The following is a 26,409-nucleotide window of genomic DNA, read 5'->3' on the forward strand; positions in this document are numbered from 1 at the left end:
AAGATCATATATAAACACCATTTTCAAATACAAGCTGATTTTAGAAAAAATAAGAGAAAAATAGTTTTAGCCTGGAAAAACCTGGAAACTCAAAAATCCATCCACGGGAGTGGATTCATTCAATGAAACACTACTCAGCAATGAAAAGGAACAACCGATAGATGCAACAACATGGATGAATCTCAAAAACACGTTGAACAACAGAAGCCAGATACAAGAAAGTACATATATCAGATATGATACACACATAGGACCCATCTATTGTATTTTTAGGATATTCTGGAATAGGCAAATTTATTCAATGATGATTAAAGTAAGTAGGGGCACCTGGCTGGCACAGTAGGTTAAGCGTCCAACTCTTGGTTTTGGCTCAGGTCATGATCTCAGGGTTGTGAGATCGAGCCCTGTGTTGGGCTCCGCATTCAATGGGGAATCTACTTGAGGATTCTCTCCCTCTGCCCACCCCCTGGCAATGTGCACTCTCTCTAAAATAAATAAATCTTAAAAAAAAAAAAAAAAGAAAGAAGTAGCTGCCTCGCTTTAGGGTAGAGAAATAGGAATTTCAAGATCTGTGTAGTTTATAGAAATTAAACCTCAATAAAAAACATTGGAAAAAATTTACTCATGTGTTTATTTAAGGCATGGACAACAGATGAGGACATGAGAGACTGAATTCGTTTGGGAGTCCCACTGAAGAATTTTGCATTGGAGGGGGAGTTGGGGGATACAAATAAGACTTCTGGAGAGAGGATGGCACACACTGTCAATTTTTGTAAGCCTCTTCCCATACTGGCACAAAGTAACTCCCACCATAACTACCACCTGGGATAAGGAGATAAAAGAACTCCCTTTAATATATTGTGGCTTTCGAGATGAAGGTTGAGTTTAGGCAGTTTCCTGCTTTTCCTTTCAGCCTTAATAATCCACAGAGTGACCCAATCGAGGCTTCTGAAGGTGGTAGAAGTGGGAAAGTGTATGTGTCAATATATGTGAGACTCTTAGGTATGTTATGTGAATGAGGTAGTGATGAACACCCAGACCATGCAGAGTATAGGAAAACATCAATACCATGGAGTACCAAGTACTAGGATCCTCTGTAGCTTTAGAGGCTACATATGACTAACTCTATGGTAGAGTATTAATGCTGTGGGTGCCTACATTTTTACTATGTCTTCATTCTCATTCATGTTTCATTAGGACCCACCTCTCTTGGCATTTAAGGCTCAGGAAATCCTTCATCTAATGCTCTGGAGTTATTCCATCAAAGCACCAAACGAACATTTACTGACCGATTATCTGCTACATACAAAGTAATTAGGATACACTGCAGTCAAATGCTCTACCCCCTGAGCTATACCCCCAAAATTAGGATACACTGTAAAATGAGACATTGTCCCTGCCCTGGTGGAGCATACAGATTAATGGGAGAAACCATCACAATATATGAATAATTCTAACAACACTTTTGGAAGAACACAAAGACTGACTTCCCGTTTGGAGGTAAAAGGAAAAGCTCCTTTAAGAATGTGACATTTGAGCTGGCTTTGCAGGAATTTGGTAGATAGAAAAGGAGATAAGATAATTTGGGGTTGGGGGGACAAATATGGATAGAACACAGTGACACATATCCCAAGAAAAGCATGGAGTGAAAAAATACAAGGGTGTGAGAAAACGTCAATTTACTATGACAGCTTAAAATCTGGGCACATTAGATCTAAGGTGTCTGTAAGATATTCAGGTAGAGAAAAAGTTATATGCAGATGAACATGCACAGCCTCACTCAAAGCCACCCTCCCACTCATCAAGTTTAAGAAATCCTTCCCTTGTCTTGTAGTCAGGAAAGGAAACCATATCCCAGCAGGGTGGCTGACAATCAAGGGTGTGGCAAGTAAGCACAGATTCTGACTCCTCTGCATATAAAGTCTTGCTTTCTTTCAGGCGTCTTCCTTTTCCGGAAAGAGAACATTTTAATCAAATCAAAATAGAAGATGCTGCTAGAATGAAGGTAGAGTTGCCATCTCAGACAAGGGTAAGACATCTGCTCAACAAAGCAACGTATTTAGTAGTTAATGCATCTCCTCAAAAAAAAGAAAAGAAAAAAGAAAAAAAGAAACCCTCCAAACAAACCTCATACCAACAGGCTCATCACTTCCTAGAGCTCCAAGATGGCACACCAGTTTTGGAGTCTAGGCCTTTGCTCCTTCTATGTATTCTGCCATAATTTTCTCAAGTTCCAAGCCATCCTTCAAGACCAGCCCAAACCCAATCATATCCACACCTAAAACATTCCTGCTTTTCTCAGACCTAGTTATCTATAAACCAAAAGAACACTTATTAAATGGATAAATGCGTGACAGTTCAGAGGAATCACACCCTCTTCTAGCATGAATGTGATTAAGAGTTACAGCTACAAGTTACGTTTCATCCCTTGCATGTGAACAATATAAGCTCAAAGAGCCTGGTAGACTATCCACTACCACCCAGCAGTCTTTAAGCCAATCCCCATTTCACCATCCAGGTAGTCAATTTTTATGTAAAAACAAAACTTAAATAAATAATCTACTGTGCCCGGTTATAATCATATAGTACATTCCAAAGACTTCTAATTTATCTAGAATAAACTGATAGTAATCAAACAAAAGCAAAGACCAACCAACAACAAATCCCTGTAATTTTTAAAGACTTAGGAAATAGGCTTCAAAAGTGCAATGTTTCATTATGTACTCACTTATGGAAACAATCAAGCAATGATGCAAATACCAAATCAACAATGGGGAAAAGTCCTCTGAGAAAAGCCCATCAACTTGATATAGTGAACTGATTCAATTCCATCAACAAATTTTAAAGAAAGACACCTTGCTAAGGCAACCAATACAATTAAATATGAAAGCATAAATGACACACAATGGTCAAAGAAAGAAAAATCTAGACTCTTAGGGCTTGAAGAACCTTATAATGAACCAACACCCTCGCTTTTATGGACGAAAATGACATGCCTAAGATCACAAGACTAGGGAACCTGTCTTGCGAACACTTACTGCTGATTAGGCTCGGTTTCATTCTGTTGGGTAGAATTAAAGCTCTGCATGGCCTGTACTTCTTCTTCCTCCTCATCCTCACTAGAGGCCTCTTCTGCAGCATGATTAGATCTTGGAGGAGGAGCAGTGGCAGTGCCATCTGCCTTCTGGATTGATGGCTTCTGACAGATGTATTTAGGGTCTCTTCCAAGATTACAGATTTCTTCAAGTAACTGAAAGACACAGGAAATAGGATTATTTATTAGTAAATAAGAAATGGGGGACAACTAACATTTTTGGAGCATTTTCTATGTGTTATACACAGAATTGCCAAAACACTTTATACACATGTACGTATGTATGTATGTATGTATCATACATCACTCTTGGAATATAGTCCTCAATCCTATTTTACAAACAAGGGAACTGAAGTTCTGAAGTTAAATAACTTGTTCAGGGTCACATAGATGTTAAGTGACTGCATGACTAATCTGACTCCATGTCCTAATTCACAAGCACCAGGAACTCATACACTATATACAGGCAACTGGCAGGGATACTAAATGTGAAAAAAAAATCAAGAAACAAAGATTAGAAAAAGTAATACGCTTTTACAAATAGAAGCTAAATCCTGGCAACTTGTTAATATCCTATAGAAAAAAGCAATACTTAGGTTACTTTTTGGGGGAGGGGGACAAAGGACCAACCCAAGGACATGGAGAAAATAAGGTAGACATAATCCTCTTCTAGGCCTAGCCCAAGAATCCAAATGACCTCTAGTAGGCCAAGTTTTTTTTTTTTCTTAAAAACCCCCTTAACTGCTCTCTCATGCCCACGGTCAACCTTATCACTTCCCACCTTGATGATCGCAGTCGTTGCATCTGTTTTGAGGGTGGGCTGATGTCTCATGAGCTCATCAACAGCACTCCCCAGGTTAGATGCAGTATCCCCTTAAAGCAAAAAACGAACTGTTAGAAAGACGGAAGAAAACAGAATTTGAGCTATCTTCTCTGCCAATGAGGAGGAAAGAAGAAACTGAGCTGGTGGTTGTGATTTTTTTAATGTCATGCTTTCTCAAATGAATTCACACCAACTTCTGAAAGCAAGTCATTGGGGAGGAAGAAGAAAACCTCACCAGCCTATTGAGCATATTTTAAGATAACCGCGTATACTACATTCTACCCTGGCAATCTCTACTGCCAAGGTCTGAAGTAGTATTGTAAAGAGAGAGAGAAAAGAAAGAAGCATAAACCATTAATCCTCTGGCTGCCCCAACAGAGAATGACAATGGCTAGAATGCTACAGTGGTGGCTGAAAGGACAAAGCACACCTGTGAAAACTGGATTCTTTCTGGAGCCCTACCTTCTCACTATTCCTCAATAATCTGGTCTCAAATACACTGAGAAGGAAATCTATTCATTTGTGACTATTTTGGGGACTTGGATATTAGAACAGAAGATTACTAAGATCAATAGCTCAGGACTTCGTATCTCTTGTTGCTACTCCTGGAAATATACTGCCCCTAATACCCGTTTCTCACTAGCACCATGACAGTACATCTAACAATGAACTGTTGTTGACAGTCCGAGGAGCACCACCCCTTATTTGCCGACATCCAAAGGTCACTGGGCTCAAGTCCTTAGTCTCTCTCAAGCTCTGGCCACTGAGGCGTCAAAGTGACATTTTGTGGAATGGTGATAGGTGGAAATTTGGACTCCCAAGGAGACCCTTTTCCCCTTGTGCCAGACCCTGAACCCTAGGTGAACTTGCCCCCAAGATCTCCACTGGATAATTCCTGCTCCCATGGGTAATCCCACTGAGGTAGCGGTGTAGTGTAGGTCCCACCTCCTGGGAATCCACGTGGGGAATCCTGCCCTAACCCAAGAGGAGGGGGCACAGCCTCTGTGAGTCACTCTGCTACAGTTTAGCTTCTGACCCGCCCAAATGCTACAGCCAATTGGAGCGTGAGGGCATGGCCTGGAGGTACTGCCTGAAGATCTGGAGCCACTCAGGGCACCTGGGACGTGATCTAGTTCCTTCGGTGGCCCAGGAAGGGCAAGGGCAAGGTTTCTATGGCCAAAGTTTGGTTTTCCCAACACTTGTACAAATTTGGATTAAAACTTTGAACTTTTGAAAACACACACACACACACACAATGAACTGTTGAGAAGCATGAAAATATTATGGGCAGAGGATAAGGGTGAAGTATTCTTTTTACCTGCAATACAATGTATATAGTGCTACAGTGATAACTATAGTGATAATTCCCATTAAGCTTAGTACCCCTAGCCAGAGAAATGACGTGAGGTCAAGAAAGGGTTTTCTTACCAATTGGTGCCTTGATAATCATCTAAAATCTTGGCACAACAGTAAACCAATTATTTTAAGATAAATCCTGGTGACTTACCAAGAGGATCAGAACTCCTCCTCCTTCGCATGGCTGGGAGGTAATCTGGAGACAGAAGAACTTTGAAAAGACGTTCAAAAGGCTGACACTGTACAAATGACTGAAGACCTCGGGCATTCAAGCAGAGTGCACTGAATACATTTGGGAGGGAGCCAAGGACTTCACGGGTAGCAGGAACCTAGAAAGATCAAGTGAGTTTGAAGACCTCTGAAAGTGTTCAGGTGTAGATGCCACGAAACTTTGACCAGGGTATTGCAGAGTGAGTGAGTAGGGGAGGGATATATTGTGGGGAGGGGTATGCACAGAGCATTCTTTACAGAGAAGCAGTAAAGGACTCACATCTTTGATAAGCAGTGCATGAAGCATGACATCTGTTAATCCATTGTCCTGGAGTGAGGATAGCAGTGATGGTTCTTGAAATACAAACACAGTCACCACTTCAGTAGCTAAAAAAGATGAGAAATAGGAGAAATTGAGAGATTCTTCACAGGTATTAACAATAAAATTCCAAAGGCTGAAAAAAAACATACTCTATGTACAACAATTTAAATACTTGTACTTACTCTGAAATGAACGCCCCTAATACTGCTTCATCAGAAGGTCACTATTAAGAATTAGGTGACAAACTTTCAAGATTTTTATGGGCAATGTACAGGTATAATGATAATTAATAATACCATATTGAATACTGAAAAATATACCAAGAGAGTAGATTTCAGTGCTTTTATCAAGTGAAAAAAAGGTAACTATATGAGATGATTTGTTAATTAGCTTGATTATAGAAATCATTTCACTACATACACCAGATCATGTTCCACTAAATACATGAACCACCGTGGATATAAACCAGTCCAAAATTATGAGAACCGATAAACCTAAAAACACATCCTTTTTTCTTTAAAATGCAGGGAAAATATCTAAGATGGGGGGGTGGTTTGCTGGATTGAAGTGAATGTAAACAACTGATGGAATGGACAAAATGTCTTCTCAAAAGCCTTTTAGCAATTTTAAAATACCACTAGCAATGTTAAGAGTTCTTAGGTATGTAATCTGACCAATTTTTGACAATATGATATTTAACATGGGCTTATAGACTATTATCAGTGCTCAAGGGGAAATTAATGCATTCACTAAAAGGTAACCAAAAGTGAAGCTAGAAATAATAGGAAAAAAAAGTAAAACCGCAAGCAAAAAGCACGAATAATTAAAACCAATAACTAACCCTCTGAAAAGACTGAAAAAGCTTACAAGCTTATGGGAAATCCAAGAAAAGCAAGCAATATGTCAGCAATGAAAAAAGGAGATCGAACAGGATTCAGAACAAATAAAATTCTTTTACAAACTGTATGCTAACAAGTGAAATGCAACGCTTTTGTAAGAAAATGTCATAACAATTGACTCTCAAGAAATGATAGCAAAGCAGACTAACCTAATAACCACAAGAATTTCTTAAAAAATACCAAGTAACAGAAAGGCACCAAACCAACAGTTTTATTACTTTTAAAAAAGATGTATTCATCTGTCAGAGAAAGACAGAGTGCGCACGCACACAAGCAGGGGGAGCGGCAGGCAGAGGGAGAAGCAGGCTCCCCGCTGAACAAGGAGCCAGATGCAAGACTCAATCCCAGGACCCTGGGATCATGACCTGAGCTGAAGGCAGATGCTTAACCGACTGAGCCACCCAGGTGTCCCTAAACTGACAGTTTTAGATGTGAGGTTATTAAACCTTCTAGGAGCAATTAAGACAAGGTTTCCCAAATCATTGTATGAGATTTAAAAATTTTGATTTTAAAACCTGACAAAGAGGGTGAATCTACTCCAAGTGTCATTGAAATAGCAAATATATGACAATTACTAGGGACCAACAGTTGTCAATGGCCTGATGGACTATAAACTTATGGAAAATACAGTCCTTTTTTGGGTTCCTACTGGTATATAATACAACCTTCCATACATTTTTTTTTTTTACAAATGTCTAAATTACAAGAGGTTACTAAAATTGAGTATTCATAAACTAAAATTAGTGTTCTACTAGAAGTTACTAAGACATCAAATCTGTTATTTTACCATGGTCTAACTATAATGCTATGTCATAATGCTACTGTGCAATGGGACAGTTTAAACCCTCTTTTAAAATTAACAAATGACCAAATATTAGAATTTTTTTAATTTACTTCCCCCTGCAAATATTAGAATTTTAAAAAGGAATCACAAAAACCAAATGGCTCCATGTGGAACCTAGCAACTATAAATTAAATAATGAAAGATAACTCTTAAAAAATTAATGATAAAAATCACATTCTAGAACCTACAAAATCCATAAAACAGCAATAATGTGTTAAGACAAAGGGTCCCTTAAGAATAAGGAAATAATTAGAAATTTACAAAGTTTGTAAGAAAAAATTAAAAATTTGATACTGCAATAGGCATCTTGAAAGATTATACAGAGAAATTCTCTCAGAAAGTGACATGAGATCAACATGGTAGGAGTACTAGCTATACAATAGGGTTTCCAAGAGAGAATACTTAAGTTAAAAGGAACCAAAGGAATTTTCCTGAAGCAAGAAAAATTTATCAGATTTTAAAAAGGGCCTAACCAAGTGCTATGAAAGAATACTGAAAAGAAATAGAACTAAGTAGGTCCTGGTGAAATTTGTAAACTCCTAGAGCAAAGAGAAAATGAAGTTACCTACAAAGGAACAAGAACCAGTTTAACATCATGGTTACCTAAAATATGTAACATTAGAAGACAATGGAGAAATGTCCACAAAATTCTGAAAGGAAAAGAAGTATGACACTTTAAAAATTACCCGAAGATGCACTCCATCCAACAAAACTGAAACATGAATCAGAAAAGGAAAGTCAAAGAGTTACTAAAAAAGGACAATGAAAATGATGAGAAAGGGGTGATGTGAAGGCAGGTTGAAGATCTTATGTTGTCCAGTCTGGCAGAAGACAGAGTAAGAAATTTTTGAAGTTTAGATGTCAATAAAATGTAAGAGTAACCATTACCAAAAAAGGAGTAAAAAAGCTAGTGTAAGATTCAGAATATGAAAAAAATTAAGACACAAGACTCTAGGAAAAAGAAAAACAAACATATTGGTGATCACAAAAAAATACACCAACATAGAAAATTCTTCAAGATAAAAAGGCACAATACTTTAATAAATCATTCTGCTGAAAACGACTAAAAGCTGGATTAAACACCTAAAATATCTTTTAAAATGTGAAGAGTAGACAAAGTAAATTATAGTTAAAGGTCCAAAATAAGTCAAAACTTGAACTCACAGCCTCCGGCTTTTGTCTTAAAAGCATAGGGACACACCTTCATTGAATAGGAACTCCAGTAAAAACAGAGTCCATTTATGTTACAGATGGCATTAACACTAATCACATGTGATGGAACCTGCTGGAAAGTTGCTGCTTTCCAACCCATGACCAGGTCACTCCTGATAAAGGATGGGTCTTCAAGAGTCAGCCCAACTAGAGAGCAGACCATAGTCATTTTGGCACTGGAGGACACCTCAATCAAGGTATGACCACTGTTCATATTTTTATAGACTCCCAGATGGTAGCTAACTGGGTAGCCTCAGTGGGTTGTTGGTCGATGGGCTCAAAAGTTACCACATTCAGTATCATGCCCTATCAGGCTTTCTACATTGGGAACATACTGCTGCTCAGACTTCACGTATTACAATTAAAGTTTGATGTCTCAACTCATACCAAGGTTGCCACACAGGAACCTCATTTTTATGCCCTAGCTGACTAACTTGTTCACACTTCTCATATAAGCTCAGATATTACTCCCTGCCCTCAGCTCAACAGGTCCCATGAGACTTCCAGTGATCTCAGTCTCCAGACCCTTAAAATTTGGGCTCAGTGCCATAGCATCCAATGCTACTGGCCCTGGCCCAAACGCTAGCCTACCAATGTGATCTTTGCACCCTGTCCTGCCATTGGTATCATGGTCAATGGGAATCCATACAAAGGGGTGAATACTCCTTCTCTGACTGGCAAATTCATTTTATTAAGCCACTGCCCCAATCTGCTGGTGCAAGTTACTATTCCCTCACAAAGATTCAATGTTACACAAGCCTGCTCTTGGTTTATCCCTCCTGCCATGCTACTGCCAACACTTAATACAGGCCTCACTAAATGTTAGTTTCCTTTTAGCTTCCAAATAACTCTGACCTGATGTGGGTACACATTTTATTCATTCAGTCTGGGCACAGGCAATAAAAACAAGGCATCACCTGGAACTTCTGATTTGTCTTATCCTCTGCAAACAGCAGACCTAACACAAAAACATAATAGCCTACTTAAGGGCATGCTCTTAAATTTAAAAAAAATGGACAATGTTCTCCTAAATGGGTCTTTTACCCACTTTATCTTAGTTATCCTGAACTCTCAACCTTTTAAGTCATATGACATCCTAACAAAATGCAACGAGGACCTCCCTATTCCTTTTCTAGCCATAAAAGGAACTTTCCATGTATGAATCTATAATAACCAAACAGAATCCCTTCTCACTTAAAGACACTGCCCCTTTTTTGATCTTGGTGCAACCTATGCTAGATTGGTGCCTGTATTTAAAGTGGATAACAGAATGGGATCCACTGAAAATTGAGGGCCTCTGCCCTTTCAGACTATTCTGTATGCCAGAAAAAAGGTCTTTGCTAAAGTCTTTTCCCAATATAATAGTTTTAAAGGTTCACTAACTGGAGGTCCCTCTTTGTAAATGGAGGTCTCGGTGCCTGCCTGTTCCCACACCTACAATTTTATGGTTCTTCTAAAAAGTAAAGGAAGATCTTTTTTGTTTTGTTTTGTTTTTGTTGTTTTTTAAAGATTTTATTTATTTATTTGACAGAGAGAGAAATAGCAAGAGCAGGAACACAAGCAGGGGGAGTGGGAGAGCAAGAAGCAGGCTTCCTGCCGAGCAGGGAGCCCGATGTGGGACTCGATCCCAGGACCCTGGGATCATGACCTGAGCCGAAGGCAGACGCTTAACGACTGAGCCACCCAGGCGCCCTAAAAAGTAAAGGAAGATCTTAAATTAGTTCCCAGTAGTAACATTCTTAAGTAGGGATGCTAGCTCTGGATCCACCTTATACCACTACAGGACCTGGGATAACAATGCCTGTGACTTCAATAATAAACCGACACCTCCAACATGCCAAGACCTACAGATCTCAACAGGTCTGAAAATATTATGGAACATTCTGGTTCTGGTTGGCCTAGCAATGCTAGATTTGGCTCATGGCCTGCGTCTGGGAATCTACCATTCCGACTCAATGCCAAACTACTTGGGCTCCTTTATCCCCATGCTGTGACCTCAACTGTTTGGGGATATTCAATCAGTCCATAGTTCCCAGTAAGAAATTACTCTGTAACTCCTAGAGACAAAGGAATACTCAAAATCACTTCTGTAATTATTTCTCAAATGTATAAAACCTTCCATCAAAGTTTTGGGGTTAGGCCAGGACTCCCATCAACCCACTATCCTAGATGATGACTTCAGCACAACTGATAATCCCAGCCTCAGTGGTGACAGCCCCAAATGTTAACTGCCCCTGTAATGGGTGGCCATAACACCCGTCACAATTCCAATGGCCCTATCAGCTGACTTTCCTTAATCTGACAGTCTCACATTTCACTATCCATTATTCCACCATCACTGCACCAAGATTTCCCATCTTCCTCAACTTGAAAGACAGTATTTATATAATGGTAACAGAGAAGGTCACCTGAGCACTGAAAACTCTAGCAATGCTAACAGATGCCCAAGCCCAGGCAATGTTATACAAATAACTCTTGTCCCCTGGGAGGTTTTCAATATTCATATTGACTATCTGCCAACCTCTCTGGTTAAATAACCACCACCATGGCGTTGGCATCAGCTAGTCTAGGAACAGAAACGAGAGAAGGAAAGGCAGTTGGGGAAATTAGAAAGGGATACAGTTGGGTATAAAAGTGGGGTAGAAGAGTCAGAGGTTGAATTTGGGAAGAGTCAATCTTTATTTGGTTGGTTTTATCATAGAACTGTTGCAGCAGGACAGCACAACCTCAACAGAGCTTCCTTACTGACTTCATGCCCTTCCTAGCCTTCCCCACCAATCTGGAGTCTAGACAATGATGTCCCTCTTGTTGGGACTATTCTGCCCTCGCATGTCTGCTCTGATATAATTTGGCCACTAGAAGCTCCACCCTCCAAGCACCTTGGGCTACTGGATCTCCTATGACACAACTCCTATTCAGCAAGGTCATACACTCTATTCCACCAACTGCTCCCTTCTAATCCATACACCCTGACCTGTGTCTTAGGGGTATTTAGTATCCAGGTACCCTAGATCAAACCAGAATGTCCAGCTTGTTCATCAAGTCTTGCCACAAAAGGGAGCACTGGGCCATCTTTTTATCTTTTATATTGGGCTGCATCACCGTCTTTGGTGTAATGGGCACAAGATTAGGTGTTTTTAATTCTGTGACATAGATGCTTCCTCTAGAGGCTACCCACACGATGGCACAACTCCTGGCCAACCACATAAACCAAACAGCTCAAGCCTTAGAAGCCCTTAATGAGGGAAAAAGAAGTCTAGTTGCTATAACTGGTAAAAAGATTGGGGCTGCCTGGGTGGCTCAGTTGGTTGAGCGTCCGACTCTTGGTTTCAGCTCAGGTCACAATCTTGGGGTCGTGGGATCAAGCCTTGCATTGGGCTCCACACCGAGTGCAGAGTCTTCTTGAGATTCTTTCCCCCTTCTCTCCCCACTCCACCGCCCGCTTGTGCACGTGTGTGCACTTTCTCTCTCTAAAATAAATAAAAAAATAAAATCTTAAAACAGATTGGTATTAAACTGTTATTTTAAGGTGGCGGACAAAAAAGGGGACTTCCTGCTGCATGTGGGTCAATAATACAGATAAGGTATCCAGAATAGTTCAAATAAAACAAACAAACAAAATAAACAGCCAACTACACTAAAAAATGTGCCAAGAGATTCTCAGGCCCCCATTAATTTTTTTTCCTGGCTGTCTCCTTCTGGCTACAGTGAAAGGCTCTACACTATCATTTATGGAGCTACAATAATAATTGTTGGCCTAATTATTTTGAGTTGGCTTTGCAAATTTGGTCCCTCTCAAGTACAAGTTATTTATAGTAAACCAGGAAGGTTACTATGCTAATTCCAACAGCAAGGATGAATTCTAGAGAAGGAATTTTGACCTCCACTATGTTTGCTTTAGTGCTCTAAGTCTCATTTCTGGCTTCCTGTGTCATTCTGAGGGATCACCTGCTCCCTGCCTCCACCCCATAAGCACACATGTCCTCTTGCTGCCTCCTTTAAACTTCCGCTTGATGACTGTGCACTTGCTTTTCTCTGTTTTGGGACTTTCTCCCAGAGAGAGCCATCCTTCTTCCCTGCATCTTAACTTGGGACTTCTCCACCTGTGTAACAAATCTTCAATCGTACCAAAGACTGCTGTCATGAGTTCTGCCATATGAACCTAAACTTGGGAGGGTGTCTCTCCATGTCAAGATGGAGTTGCTATAGTATAAGGGAATACTTCCTCAACCTGATAAAGAGGAACAAAACCTTCTGCTAACCTCAAATTTAGTGGTGAAATACTAAATGCTTTCCCCTGAGTTTGGGAACAAAGTGAAGAGGCCCATTCTCACCACTTCTATTTGGCATTGTATTGGAAATCTTTGCCAATGCAGTAAGCCATAAAAAGCAAAATGATTATTAAAAGAAGAACTATTTGTAGATGAGAAGACTATACAGAATATCTTAAGAAATTAACAAAGCAATTATGAACTACTAAGTGAATTTAGCAAGGTCACAGGATATAAACTTAAAATATAAAAACCTGAATCTGCTTCAGCAAGGGGACAAGTACCTAAATTGTAGTAGCCAAAACTACTCCCTCCAGATACCCCAAAGTATTAAAAAAACATGTGCTACTGGTACAAGGAGGTTTTATTTCTACACTTCCCACTACATTCCTTTAGTTTTAAGGAGAATTCTAGAAACTGACGTATCTCACTGTCCTGAATATGTATGGCACTCAATAAATGACAGTTAATAAAAATGAAGTTTTAACAACAGCAATACGCAGAGTATTGCTAACATAAAATTGCAAGGCATTTTTACAAATAATTACAAAGTACCCACAGCTTCCCAAACTGCATTTTCTACAGTGAGAAACAATTTCCTATATTACAGTTTGTGGATCTGACATTCAGTGCTAAGAATGGAAACCATGCTGACTGAATTTTCCAGACCAAGATTGGGACTAACCATTGAATAAAGACATGCTTATCACACTTGCAATGTTAAGTACAGCACAATGTACAATATTACGTATCACAAATGATTTATAATATACTGCTTATAGAAGGTATATTTGGCATTCAAAGAAATGGATATTTGAAACTGAATTCTGACCTTTATTTCATCACCAACTAGAAAGATACATAATAACACAGAGGACAAAGGTGGACAGTAAAACACTATAAAGATATAAAATATACAGAGAACGCTGCCCGGTTATTCTAGCTTGGTATAGCCAACTATCAATACCACTTACCTAGGAGGAAGAGTGATGGGCCATAGTATTCTGCATTACTGATGATGTGCTTCAGGGAGGTAGGGAGAGAACCATCCATCACTAAGAGAAAAGAAAAGTGAACATCAAGGAGAATATGATCAGTCCAGAAGTAGTTTGATGGGTAGAGATGATGGAGCAATATATTATATATACCACCACTGTGGTAAACAAACTCCTGTGTTGATTCCACTCTAATGGTTTCTACTTCACTCCTCCTCATATTCTATTATTTATTCTTTGTCCATGAAATAGCCTCTTAACAGTGGGTCAAAGAACAAAAGAATACAGACACAGACAAAGTGGAGTAGCAGGCTGGAAGTGAGCACAGAGTCAAAAGCTGAAAAAGGAAAAAAAATGGGTGAATCATTATGAAAATAGCTAGAGAATCCTTAGGTCAAGGAAAAGTGACACGAAATGACTAAAAGCTATTCAAAATGGCATGCCTTTTCTTAAGCCTGTCTTACTACAAGAGTAGCATCAGTATCAAAAGAACTAATCTTTGGAGAGAGTCAAACATCCTTCAAGAAAGAATTTAAAATCAAATACCATGTCGTATGCCATCTGAGAAAGCAGGGTCTTGAATGGCCTTCTTGAGGAAATTCAACATGGATTTGAGAAGTGCTGCTCTTTGTGGAATACACTGGACTCCTGGCAAGGGAGAAAGATGGAGGATTATACTGAGTTCACCATTAGACCACAATGGGCAGGCACATAAAACAATTTTTTAAGAGATGCATATACACTATATCAACACTAGCAGACATTCGAAGTGAAGATCTCTGGATATTGGGAAGCTTTGAAAACTGGGAAAATAAATCACCAAGAACTACACAAAACTAATACTAAAATGAAAAGACTGAAGTAAAAGTGCAAGTAAGAAGATTAACTCTCTGATCCTCAATTCCTGTTTTAGATATTATCTGATCTCTGACATGGCTGCTTTGATAAAATAACGTGTGAACAGTTGGAAAACTATGAAATAAATGTTAATATGAGAAAATGGACACCAGAATGGCAAAGTAACATGTATAGTCCTAAGAAGCAAACCTCCAACTGTACCACTGAAGCTGCTCCCAAAGTACCTTCTTGACTAGTTTAGTAATTCAGTGTGAAAGACTGGGTATCTACTTGTCTACCCACCAGGACGGGGGCCAGGGCCAGAGCCAGAGGAGAGGCTAGTGCTGCTACTAGAACTTGATGCCCTTAATTCAACATCTAGCCGGTGCTCCATAGAGATGGATGAGCCTGGACTAGTTTCCATAGTCACATCTGCAACTAAAGTAAAAGTTATGATAAAAAAACTAGTTAGAATAAAAGCACCACCAAAAGAACGACTGAGAAATTTTTTTCCCATTAAGGCGAGATAAATGATATAAAAATGGTGACAGATTATGATACTGAGACCCAAAATAAAAATGTAAGCTTTCCACAAATAGAGAGGTATTTAATAGCACCAGTTATTTAAGACATGCAAGTTAAAAACATTCCTTCAAAAGAAATCCCCTTCAATATTTCTCAGCCACCAATGTGGGAGGAAAAATAGTGGTAGGTAAAACATGCAATTTCACACACTACTGGTAGGTAGCAGACTGTAGGTAGAGCTTTTTCTAATTTTAATGAAGTACAAGATAATTACTTCTTACAATATGTAAAATATAATTAAGCTCCAATAGTAATAAACCATTGTTTATATTTTGAAATACTTTCTTCCAATCTTTTTATACATATACAAACATACATACTTGTGCCTACTTATATACAGGAAGCACAAACTCATAGTTTTGTAACCATTTTATTGAATATAAAATTTTCTCTACAAATACATCAGAATCACCTAGATTGGTTGTTAAAAATGTGGATTTCCTGGGGTGCCTGGGTGGCTCAGTTGTTTAAGCATCTGACTCTTGTTTTCAGCTCAGGTCATGATCTCAGGGTTGTAGGATCATGCCCCAAGTAGGGCTCTGCACTCAGCAGGGAGCCTGTTTGAGATTCTCTCTCCCTCTGCCGTTCCCACCCCCTGCTTGTACATGCTCTAAATAAATAAAATCTTTATTTTATTAAGATTTATTTATTTATTTGAGAGAGAGAGTGAGAGAGAGAGAGAGCACAAGAGGGAGAAGCAGACTCCCTGCTGAGCAGGGAGCCCGATGCGGGACTCGATCCCTGGACTCCAGGATCATGACCTGAGCCGAAGGCAGTCGCTTAACCAACTGAGCCACCCAGGCGCCCTAAATAAAATCTTTAAAAAAATTTTTAAAAACATGGATTTTCCTGGTCTTCACTTGCACACTTACTGAATCAAACATTGCAGATGGGGTCTACAACTTTTAAAAAATTTTATTTATTTTGAGAGAGCATGAGTGCACAAGCGGGGGGAGGGCGAGAGGGAGAGAATCGCAAGCAGACTCCACAATGAGTGCAGAATTTGATGTGGGGGGTTCAAACTCACGATCCTGAGATCATGACCTGAGCTGAAATTAAGAGCTGGATGCTTAACCAACTGAGCCACCCAGGCACCCCTGAGATCTACATCTTTAGCAAGCACTTTAATTTATTCTTATGCATATTCAAGCTTGACAATACCTGATTTATAATAAACAGGCTTTTAAATAGTCTTCTATTTAGATGTCACATTTTAATCAACACTCTGGGATCTCACCCATTAACTCAAATGCCAGCTTGCCCACAATAAACCAGAGATAGAAATTGGGTAAAGGAGTTCCTAGGGACAGCAATGCATGTAAATAACTGTGTTCAGGAAAAACAATAGAGAAAAAGGAACAGCTTCCTATGGGTATTGAGTATCAAGAATGAAAGCATTATAAATTTTAATACCTTTATCATAAACATGATAACAGATTCATGTAATGACATCCTGGGTCACCAAAGTAAGAATTTAAATTCTAAGAAAGCTGTTTTGGGTAATTTTTTTTTTCTTTATTACTATTATCATGAACTATGCATGGGGGGGCAGGGAGATTAAAAAAAAAAAGAACACACATGATGATGCACCCAAAGATTAAGAATATCTGGTTGCCTAGCTTTTTGACTTCATGATTTAAAACATGTTGCCTATTCAACAACTTTGTCACCTCTCCTCTTCCTTCTCAGAATAGCCTGATAGTTTCATAAGGTCCCTAATGAGTCTACATTCTCCTTATCTTTCCCAAACACATATTTACACACCTACAATATATCAGGCACTGTTGAAGAAAGAACAGTGAATAAAACAGTACCCTGATCTCATGGAGCTTACATTTTAGTGGGAATAAGAAGATAATGAACCAATACTTAGAAAACAGCTATTAAGTCTTGAAATAAAACAGATTAACATCCCACAGTGACTGGGGGGGGCTCTACTGCAGCCCTACTATCTGCTTCACCTTCCATCACTATTCCCAACAACTTGTGCCTCCTTTTATAGTTATCCTCATGAAAAACAATACACAAATCATTTACATAGAAAAACACTGTTCTGGGGGCGCCTGGGTGGCTCAGTCGTTAAGCGTCTGCCTTCGGCTCAGGTCATGATCCCAGGGTCCTGGGATCGAGCCCCACATCACATCGGGCTCCCTGCTCCGCGGGAAGCCTACTTCTCCCTCTCCCACTCCCCCTGCTTGTGTTCCCTCTCTCGCTCTCTCTCTCTCTCTGTCAAATAAATAAAATCTTTAAAAAAAAAAAAAAAAGAAAGAAAAGAAAAATACTGTTCTGTTGCTGAAAATACACACTCAAGTCACTTGTGCACTTTGGAATTTATGAGGAGGAAGAATGAAAATTCTTACTGAAAATGAAAATTCTGACTTAGTAACTGTTAATTACCATCCATATCAGTTTCCATTTCTTCTCCTTCTTGTGTAGTACTGGGTCTCTGGATCTTTGGCTTGATCACAAATGGACATTCTTTTCGACACAAATCTACTTCATGCTACAATCAAGGGAAAAGTAGTAAGAAAATCCTACATATATACCAGGAGTTAAAAATAATTATAATGAAAGAATGTCACAGGCAGATTATAAAACTGGTTTCTAAAAACAGAAAAGGGCTAAGATGGTTCTTTAGGGTTATTAGGATACGAGGATTCCTAGGCTCAGGTCTTACTGGGTATGTCTATGCAAAGTGCTCCTTGTATAATAATACCTCAAGTCTATAAATGAAGATAGAAAGTCCACTATGGGATTGAAAAGCTGCCATGTCCAGGTTGGTGATGAGGTCAACCACTCTGACAGCTCTGGTGACAAATGTTATCTGGTCCTGTTCATCACCAAGGAACTTTATGACCTATTGAGGAGAGAAAAAAAGGCAAAGCCAATCAAATGAAAAGACACAAAACTGTGAATAATTCTTTTGGAAACATGCAGTCTAGATCTCAGGGAGGCAAGTACAGTGTGGGAGAAAAGAAACAGGTGTTTGTCAAATGATAGCTCTATTACTTCTGGGACTCAACCTCCTGAGATAATGGGGACATAAAATTACTTTTCAGGATTAAATGAAATATTCAGGGAGAAAAAAGCCAAGCACACAGTAAAGCCAATTACCTTAATAGCACAATTTACAAAGTACCTTTACATATTTTTTCTTTAGGGTAACAGCCTAAGGTCGTAATAAGATATGGCTAGTCTTGACTAGTAACTGGAGCCTCCTGACTCTCAGACCATGTTAGACTGATCAATTCTTATTAATGGAGATAGCCTCACTTAAAAATTGTTAATGAGACAGATAACTAGAATGCCAAACTAGAAAAATTAAGAATAACATTTTCTGGGTAAACTTTCTTATGCTATCTGCTTTCACTATTAACCATTCCAAACCTATAACTCTACACCTTGCTCTTAGTTGATTTCCCCACAAATGTATTTAAAAAAAAAAAGAGCACCTTCAATAAGGCTTCCATCATTCCACAGGAGACCAAGGCTTCACCACCAGCATCGTAGCTGGCCAGATGGTATAAAAAAGAGAAGAGAGCAGTGGCAAACTGGTGAGGGTATGGATCCATGGAAGGATCTATATGGGAGGTTGGGAGAGACAGAAAAAAAGCAAGCTCAGAATTTAATGTTAAGATGGAAAGATGTTAAACAAAGACTGACAAAAGCAAGGGTGAAGTTCTTGCTACCTAAAGTAACAATCATCAAAACTTACCAATCATGGCCTGGATACAGTTCCGCACAAGTACCGGCAAAAATCCATGGTAAGAGGCAGTTCCAGTACAGTCAATAATACTGCTGAGTTTGGGAGTTCTCTCCAAGTGGACAATTGATGTTAATGTTCGTAAAGAAGCAGCTTTAATCTCCTATGAAAATGGAAGGTAAACACGATGTATTAAATAAGTAGTAGATGACTGGGGCACCTGGGTGGCTCAGTCAGTTTAAGTGTCCAAATCTTGATTTCGGCTCAGGTCATGATCTCAGGGTCATGAGACTGAGCCCTGTGCTCAGTATAGAGTCTGCTTGAGATCCTCTCCCTCTGCACCTCCCCCTCACTCTCTCTAATAAATAAAATAAATCTAAAAAAAAAAAAAAAGGTAGATGATTGAACCAAGTTGCTAATACCCAGAACTCAAAATTAAAGTCATTCTACTGATAATGGTTTGGGGTAGATGGAGGTCTGTTGAGACTAACACTGAAAATCCAGCACTTAACTCTGCAGCTAAATATCCGAAGAGGAAGAGTAAAAGAGCTAAGCTTCCCTCTTGGGGTTCATTCTAAACCCCTGGGAAAAACCAAAAGGAAAATAAATACACATGAGCCTGACATACACAGGAGAATGTTAATACTTACCATAAGCTGCTTATCTGTTATCTGAAGGACATCTACCAACTCCTCTATCAACCCATTATACAAGATACTGTTTGCTGACTCCTGCAAGGCATTGGAATACACTGCAAAAGGAGAAATAAACACTTTAGGCAAGAAGGCAGTGGTCAAGCCACTGCCTAATGACAAACCTTTTGGCACCTACTGGTTCTGGGAAAAGATTCCCTTCCAACCAGCATTGGAGGGCAGAATCACTGAATTCTAGAAGATTGATCAAATATGGTGGTAAGCCCTAAATATTCTCCAAACTACAGACTCTCCTATTAGTACTGGTTGTCATGAGCAAGGATTTTTGGGAATGGAAGTGTGAAGAGTTAATTTTTTATAATATCACTACTTGATATAGTAACTATTATGCCTTGGATATAGACTTCCATTTTCATCTCTTCATGTGCTGCTTCTGTTTTTCACTGGAAACACTTATACAGGCTGTAAAGAACAGAATTTGGACTACTGCAGACTAAGTCAGAAACATATGACACTGTGGAGTAAAAGTTGAGAATGAGTGTAATCCACTTTCAGTGTATCCCACACAGAGGTAATAGTAGACATAGTCTCCTGAAGTACAAACTAAGGGATTTGAGCACATTCATTTAGTTTAACAAACATGTATCCATTAACGCCCCAGAAGTTATGCTAGGTGTGAGTACAAAAAGAAGAGTTATGAATTTCACTTCAAGGAACTCAGTTTAAAAGAGGAGACAAACAAGTAATAACGTAACTAAAGCTGGTAATATTAACAGCAGCTACCATTTTATAACTTCTATGTGCCTAGCTTGTGCTAGGTGCTTTACCGGTTTTCATTTAACCCCTGTATCAGCCTATAAGGTTAAGTGCTGTCCCAATATTAAATGAAGAAACAGGCCAAAAGCATAAACATGTAGCTAATCATCTGCAGAATCCGGATGAGAGCCCAGGACTGATTCCAAAACCAGTGTCTTTTCTATTACCCTAAAGTAAAATGCACAGTATTGACTTAATGAATACCTTGAAAATTAACTTTGAAATTATACTACTGACGGGACAGAAGAGGAAGATGAAATGGCAAGAGGAATAACAGGGGCCAGGAGAGAGGACTACCTGAACATCCATCTAAAAGAAAAAGGGCCAAAATCAAGACTAAACCCAAGTGATAGGTCTGTAAGTATTACACTGTTTTCTAATACAACATTAAGGAGCTCAAGAATGATGAATACAGTGAACATTAGAAATGCAGGCATAATTTTACAATTTAACTTTCCACCTAGATAATTACAATAAGCCTCACAGCAACAAAGACACAGATGAAGCTCAAAGGAAATCATGTCTAAATTGCCTAATCAGGGCCTGTTAATTGTAGTGTTATTCTCTTACCTAATATAGATATTGCATGCAGCCTGGCTTGAACAGCTTGCAATCGTTTCCTGTGATTAGAAAAGCCATGGGCCAGCCGTATGTGTGTAAATAACAGCATCTGTAGGAATATAAGACCTAAATTAGGAAACCAATGAAAACGGTGAATGTACTTTCTGAGGGCTAAATCTTACCTATTGGGATATTTGGTAAAATGGTTTACTGTTGCTATTTGTTAAGGTGTCAAACAGAACAGTTCTACTCTGTGGTTACCTGACAAAATGAGAGCCACAAAACACAGGCTCAGAGAATCCCAATATCCCAACATAAGCCAAGAACTATCAGTATACTGATAGGCAACAAGCTGAAGACATTTGGCACAAGTTCTGATTGTTATTAATCAAATCAAATATTTTATCACCGTAACAATGGAAAAAACCCCACAGAACTAAATGTTTTCTCCTTTCGTCTGTAAAGTGTTGAGATACTAACACCAGATTTGCATGAGTAAAGCAGCTTATGTCTTCCTCAATCTCTCCTGAGAACCTACCTAAGAATTTAGTAGGTGTTGGTCTCATAAAACATGAGGAAACGAAGGTTCACAGAGGCTAATTTACCCATGATCTGACTCCTTTCCTTCTGATATGCTGTCTCCCAGCCCAGCAAGTATCATTAATCTACATGAGTAACAACCACACCCTTTAGATAAATAATGAGGACCTATCATACCTGCTTATCCTTAGGAATGCTGTACATTTTGGTAAGAGATTCCATGATTTCAGAAGGGCTTTCTGAAATCTACATTAGAAAAAAATTGGTTAGGAACAAAAAGTAAACTGAATGTTAGGAAACTAGCCAACAAGTCAAATATTCCTCTTACCTTGTCAAGTTGCTCTATGTGAATATAATGTAGTGTGTTACTACTTGTCTGAAATTAAAAAGACAGAGTTGTTAGAAGTCACTGTTAATACCTTAGCTTCCCTTTCCATAAGACTAAAAGAGAGCTGTCTGAAAACCAAGATGTCACCCTAGGTTGAAGCCTAACTGAATGCTCTTAAAATCAAGGTAACTTTAGAGTCCCCCCAAATACCCATTTTATATATAGAATATTTTCAAGAAAGCTTCTTTGAAGACAATAGTATCAAAATATAATGCACATAGTCAGACACATTTAATATTCTTATCCTTTTTAAAAAAGTTTTGTTATTTTTAACTGAGTATAATTAATATACACTGTTATATTTGTTTCAAGTGTACAGTATAATGATTCAGCACTTCCACACATTACTCAGTGCTCATCACGGTAAGTGTACTTTTAATCCCCTTTATTTCACCCACCCCTCTACCCACCTCCACTCCAGCAACCACCAGTTTGTTCTCTGTATTTGTCTACTGTTTTGTCTCTTTTCCTTATCCCTTTTTAAACCTAACTTAATTCCCACAGCCTCTGTATTCATAGCAAAGACCAAATTCATGAAAATGGTTTCCACTCTAGATATGTACTACAGCTGTCTTCAAGGAGCCATAATTTAGAAAGGTTATTTATTATGCTATAGGTAGGGAAAAAATCTTACTAAGCTACTTATAAACAAAACTGAATTTTATTGTCTCCTCAAAGAATATGGAATGACTAGATAACTGAAGCAGGACCCTGTAAGCAATATATAGATTTCTTACAAACTGGCTAATAGAGAAAATTGAGTGATCACTATCCAGACTATTAAACTGAATGTTGGAATTCTCAACTGAGACGGAGAAAAACACACAAGTCATGGCAATGCCTCATAGGGGAGTCCTATCTTTCAGCAGCTCCAATATAAGATCCAAACCTATGAAGAGTTATTCCTGAGAAGCTGCTAGGTATATTTAACTTGGGAGGGCAGCATGCAGCTCAAAACCATCCTCTCATTTAACTGAGGAGTCCTAGAAGTCCATCACAGACTCTATCAGAACAAGTCTGAATGAGACTCACCCTTTTCTCGATTTTGACCTCGGCCCCAGGGTCTGCATAGAATTCAAAGTGTAGTGTAGTTGCACTGGGTGGGTATTTCTGTGTATAAAGCACATGAAATAATCAGATACCATCTTCTCCCCAAATCTTCCTTCAAAGTCCTAACCATTTGTCCAACTCATTGTAGCAGCAGAATGAGCAGTGTAGTCAGCAGCTATAGTGCCTTCACCCCTCGTCTTAGCAGAGCTCAGATATCACAGATATCACACAGATAACACAAAATCAGGAGGATGGAGCCCAGAGCTCCAAAAGCCTTCACATTTCTTACTTATAAGTTATCAGTTGCTCTTTCTTTCAAGAGATCAATTCTGACTGTAGCTATTTTCAAGAAGAAAAAGAGAGGCAAGTCTGCCAAGCAATAATGAATAAGAATCCAAGAAAGGATGGAGAACAAATACAAGGTTCTAGGTACCAACTTGGGAATAGAAAAGAACATTGTTATGGAAACTTTAGTGTACACCAACACCTTTTGAAATATTTTATTCAAACTATGCTTCATTAGTGTACCTTCTTAATTCTTCAAATACTCCCTTTCATACCATTCTACACCACTTCCCATGGTATCAAAATGCTTTTCTGCACAGGTAAATACCAAGTCAATATGAACCAGACCCTGACAACGAATCCTCTTTAACTCTAGAGAAGCAAAGACAAAATTAAGACGACAACAGCATGCCCATTAGAATGAATCCTTAAAAGAAACCAGTAGCATAGCATGGTTGCTTCTGAGAATGGAGAATTACTGAATATAATAAAGTTATTAATTATATTTACATAACGCATTAATTTTAAAAATTGATTATTGTATACAATAATTTTGAAATTGCATGCATATGTATTTCTAAAAACATGCGTATGTATTACTTCCTTTTAAAGTACACATCGTATGTTTCAAAGTCTCACTGATATACCAAATATCAATAAATAAAGGGATGTGCGATTTCTTAACACAGACTGGGCCCAAGACAGACATCATACAAACTTAGTAGAGTGTATCATACTGTTTTGACAAGGGGTAAAGAACAAGCTTGATATACAAAAGGAGGCTCAGAATTAACCAACTTTAAGACGAAAGTCATTTTCTCATAATTAGAATTCCAAACTGAATACTCTTTAAGATTTATGTAGCTTTATTAAAGAGACAATACTTACCTCCCGTATTACCCAATATTCATTCATATAACACACACTAAAGAACGTATACCAACTAAGGTGGGAAAGTAATTTGTTTTAATTTGTAGTTTTCTTTGACCAGAAAAAGAACCATTCTCCCAGGGAAAAAAGGCTTGCTAAGATAAATTCACTAAATTTCATCGCAGCTATTTGTCCTATACACGACAAACTGACAAAAAGAGCAACATATGCTGGAAAATATGTTGCTTCTTGGCACAACTGTTTTTAACAAATCCAACTGTACCTTGTAGTTCCAAAACAACATATCAAAGCAGAAAGGAGGATGGCTTAACCTTCTAACCTAAGCATGGATGAAAGGTATGAACAGGACAGGGCATGAGGAGTAAACATGGAAAACACACAGAACATTTTAAGTTCTCAATAACCTTCATGGCAGGACTGTTCCCCAAGCATCCATTCTTAAAAAACACACCATACTGCCCAGAATTCCAATAGTTTCAGTGAGAGAATGCAAGCAAATACCCTTTCTGGGATTTTTCAACACTTTCAAACGGATTCACCAAATACAGCTTCCTACTCAAGAGCTGGGTATGAACATATACTGTGTTTCTGAGATTGTTCCTACTGTCAGCACACTGAGGACCTAAGCATTTCTAGACAAGATGTGCTATGTCTCAATTGATCTCAGGTTCCTCAAAGGTCCTGATGTGAAGTGGCAACTTAATATACCATATATTCATTGTAAAGTAAGGCTCAAAAAGAGACCACACATAGCTCTGCCAAAAGATACCCATATCCCAGAGTTACTTACCATCATATGCAAGTCTCTGCAACATTCTGCAAGTCCAAAGCCATTCTCCTTTCCACCCCAGCTCTAAAAAGGGAAAAAGGCAGTGTTAGTGCTTAAAGTAGCCCTGTGTATAAAATATTTAAGAGTATGTGGCTGCTTGGAATACGGTGTTGGCATTGAGAAGACATCCACTGTGAAAGTCCAACAAAGACAGGGAGCAAAAACAGAAGCAAGGACTTAAGACTCAAGATCTGCCTAAAGGTGATTTCTCCAATGAGATCAATTTCATTGTTCTGTGAGGATGCTACTGGGAAGAACATAAGCAACTATAAGCAATTATACATGCCTTCAGTCATACCTGCTGACAGGTCAGTCTTATCCCATCAAGCCTTCAGTACTATATTATGCTTTCCATGCTCTCAGCCTGTTCACCTTCCTCACTACAGTGAGGAATCACATGCTCTACAGTTTCTTTTTGACATGAACCAAGTTGCAAAGCAGAAGACTCTATATTGCCTACTCCTACTATACTCTGCCACCACAAAGTCTAAAAACTCATCAAGTATTAGCCCCTAAGGTAATGGGGGAAAATGACTAAATTGTGCACTATTACTGGCCTCCAAATCCAAACCTCCAGCCATATATTCTTAATAAACTTAATAAACTCACTTGCATTTTTTTTTTTAAAGGTTTTATTTATTTATTTGACAGAGAGAGACAGCGAGAGAGGGAACATAAGCAGGGGGAGTGGGAGAGGGAGAAGCAGGCTTCCCGCTGAACAGGGAGCCCGATGTGGGGCTCGATCCCAGGACCCTGAGATCATAACCTGAGCTGAAGGCAGTCGCTTAACCAACTGAGCCACCCAGGCGCCCAACTCACTTGCATTTTCAACAGTGTTTGAGATATCATTTTTGCCTGATTCAGAATGCTCCCAAGGGTGGGGTGAACATTTGTTGAAAACATTAAAAAGCAAATGCATTAATCCCTGCTTCCTGGGACAAGGGCTAAACAATAGACAAACTGGAAAGTATGGGGGGGAAATGGCTGGGGAGTGAGATGCTTTGGAGAATAAGGGCTTGGAAAAGTTCCACAGACTCCTGGGAATCTAGAAGGCCACATGTACGCCCAAGGTTAAACACAGCTCTCTTTTAGTCTTATGGCAAGGGAAGCTAAGGTATTAACAGTGACTTCTAACAACTCTGTCTTTTTAATTTTAGACAAGTAGTAACACACTACATTGTATTCACATAGAGCAACTTGACAAGGTAAGAGGAATATTTGACCCGAGAAGGCCCCAAGTTCTAC

The 26,409-nt window shown here is 38.9% G+C and overlaps 1 protein-coding gene across 8 annotated transcripts in view; it reads right to left on the bottom strand.

The window, feature by feature from the left end:
- The window catches only part of HUWE1 (HECT, UBA and WWE domain containing E3 ubiquitin protein ligase 1), a 162,678-nt gene that overhangs the window by 75,064 nt on the left and 61,205 nt on the right, over positions 1 to 26,409 (bottom strand). For all 8 annotated transcript variants that reach the window (XM_034987900.1, XM_034987503.1, XM_034987653.1 and 5 more), the window contains 17 exons: positions 25,126 to 25,188; positions 23,142 to 23,219; positions 22,050 to 22,097; positions 21,899 to 21,967; positions 21,191 to 21,290; positions 19,802 to 19,902; positions 19,164 to 19,314; positions 18,901 to 19,028; positions 18,165 to 18,305; positions 17,846 to 17,951; positions 15,167 to 15,301; positions 14,573 to 14,674; positions 14,006 to 14,086; positions 5,764 to 5,870; positions 5,425 to 5,602; positions 3,876 to 3,967; positions 3,039 to 3,250 (listed from right to left, as the gene is read on the bottom strand). In XM_034987900.1, coding sequence (XP_034843791.1) covers positions 3,039 to 3,250; positions 3,876 to 3,967; positions 5,425 to 5,602; positions 5,764 to 5,870; positions 14,006 to 14,086; positions 14,573 to 14,674; positions 15,167 to 15,301; positions 17,846 to 17,951; positions 18,165 to 18,305; positions 18,901 to 19,028; positions 19,164 to 19,314; positions 19,802 to 19,902; positions 21,191 to 21,290; positions 21,899 to 21,967; positions 22,050 to 22,097; positions 23,142 to 23,219; positions 25,126 to 25,188 — 1,892 coding nt within the window. The remainder of the gene's footprint in view (positions 1 to 3,038; positions 3,251 to 3,875; positions 3,968 to 5,424; positions 5,603 to 5,763; positions 5,871 to 14,005; positions 14,087 to 14,572; positions 14,675 to 15,166; positions 15,302 to 17,845; positions 17,952 to 18,164; positions 18,306 to 18,900; positions 19,029 to 19,163; positions 19,315 to 19,801; positions 19,903 to 21,190; positions 21,291 to 21,898; positions 21,968 to 22,049; positions 22,098 to 23,141; positions 23,220 to 25,125; positions 25,189 to 26,409) is intronic.

This window comes from Mirounga leonina, unplaced genomic scaffold (assembly GCF_011800145.1).
Source record: "Mirounga leonina isolate KUSES-001 unplaced genomic scaffold, KU_Mleo_1.0 Mir_101529, whole genome shotgun sequence".
In the NCBI taxonomy this organism is placed as follows: domain Eukaryota; kingdom Metazoa; phylum Chordata; class Mammalia; order Carnivora; family Phocidae; genus Mirounga; species Mirounga leonina.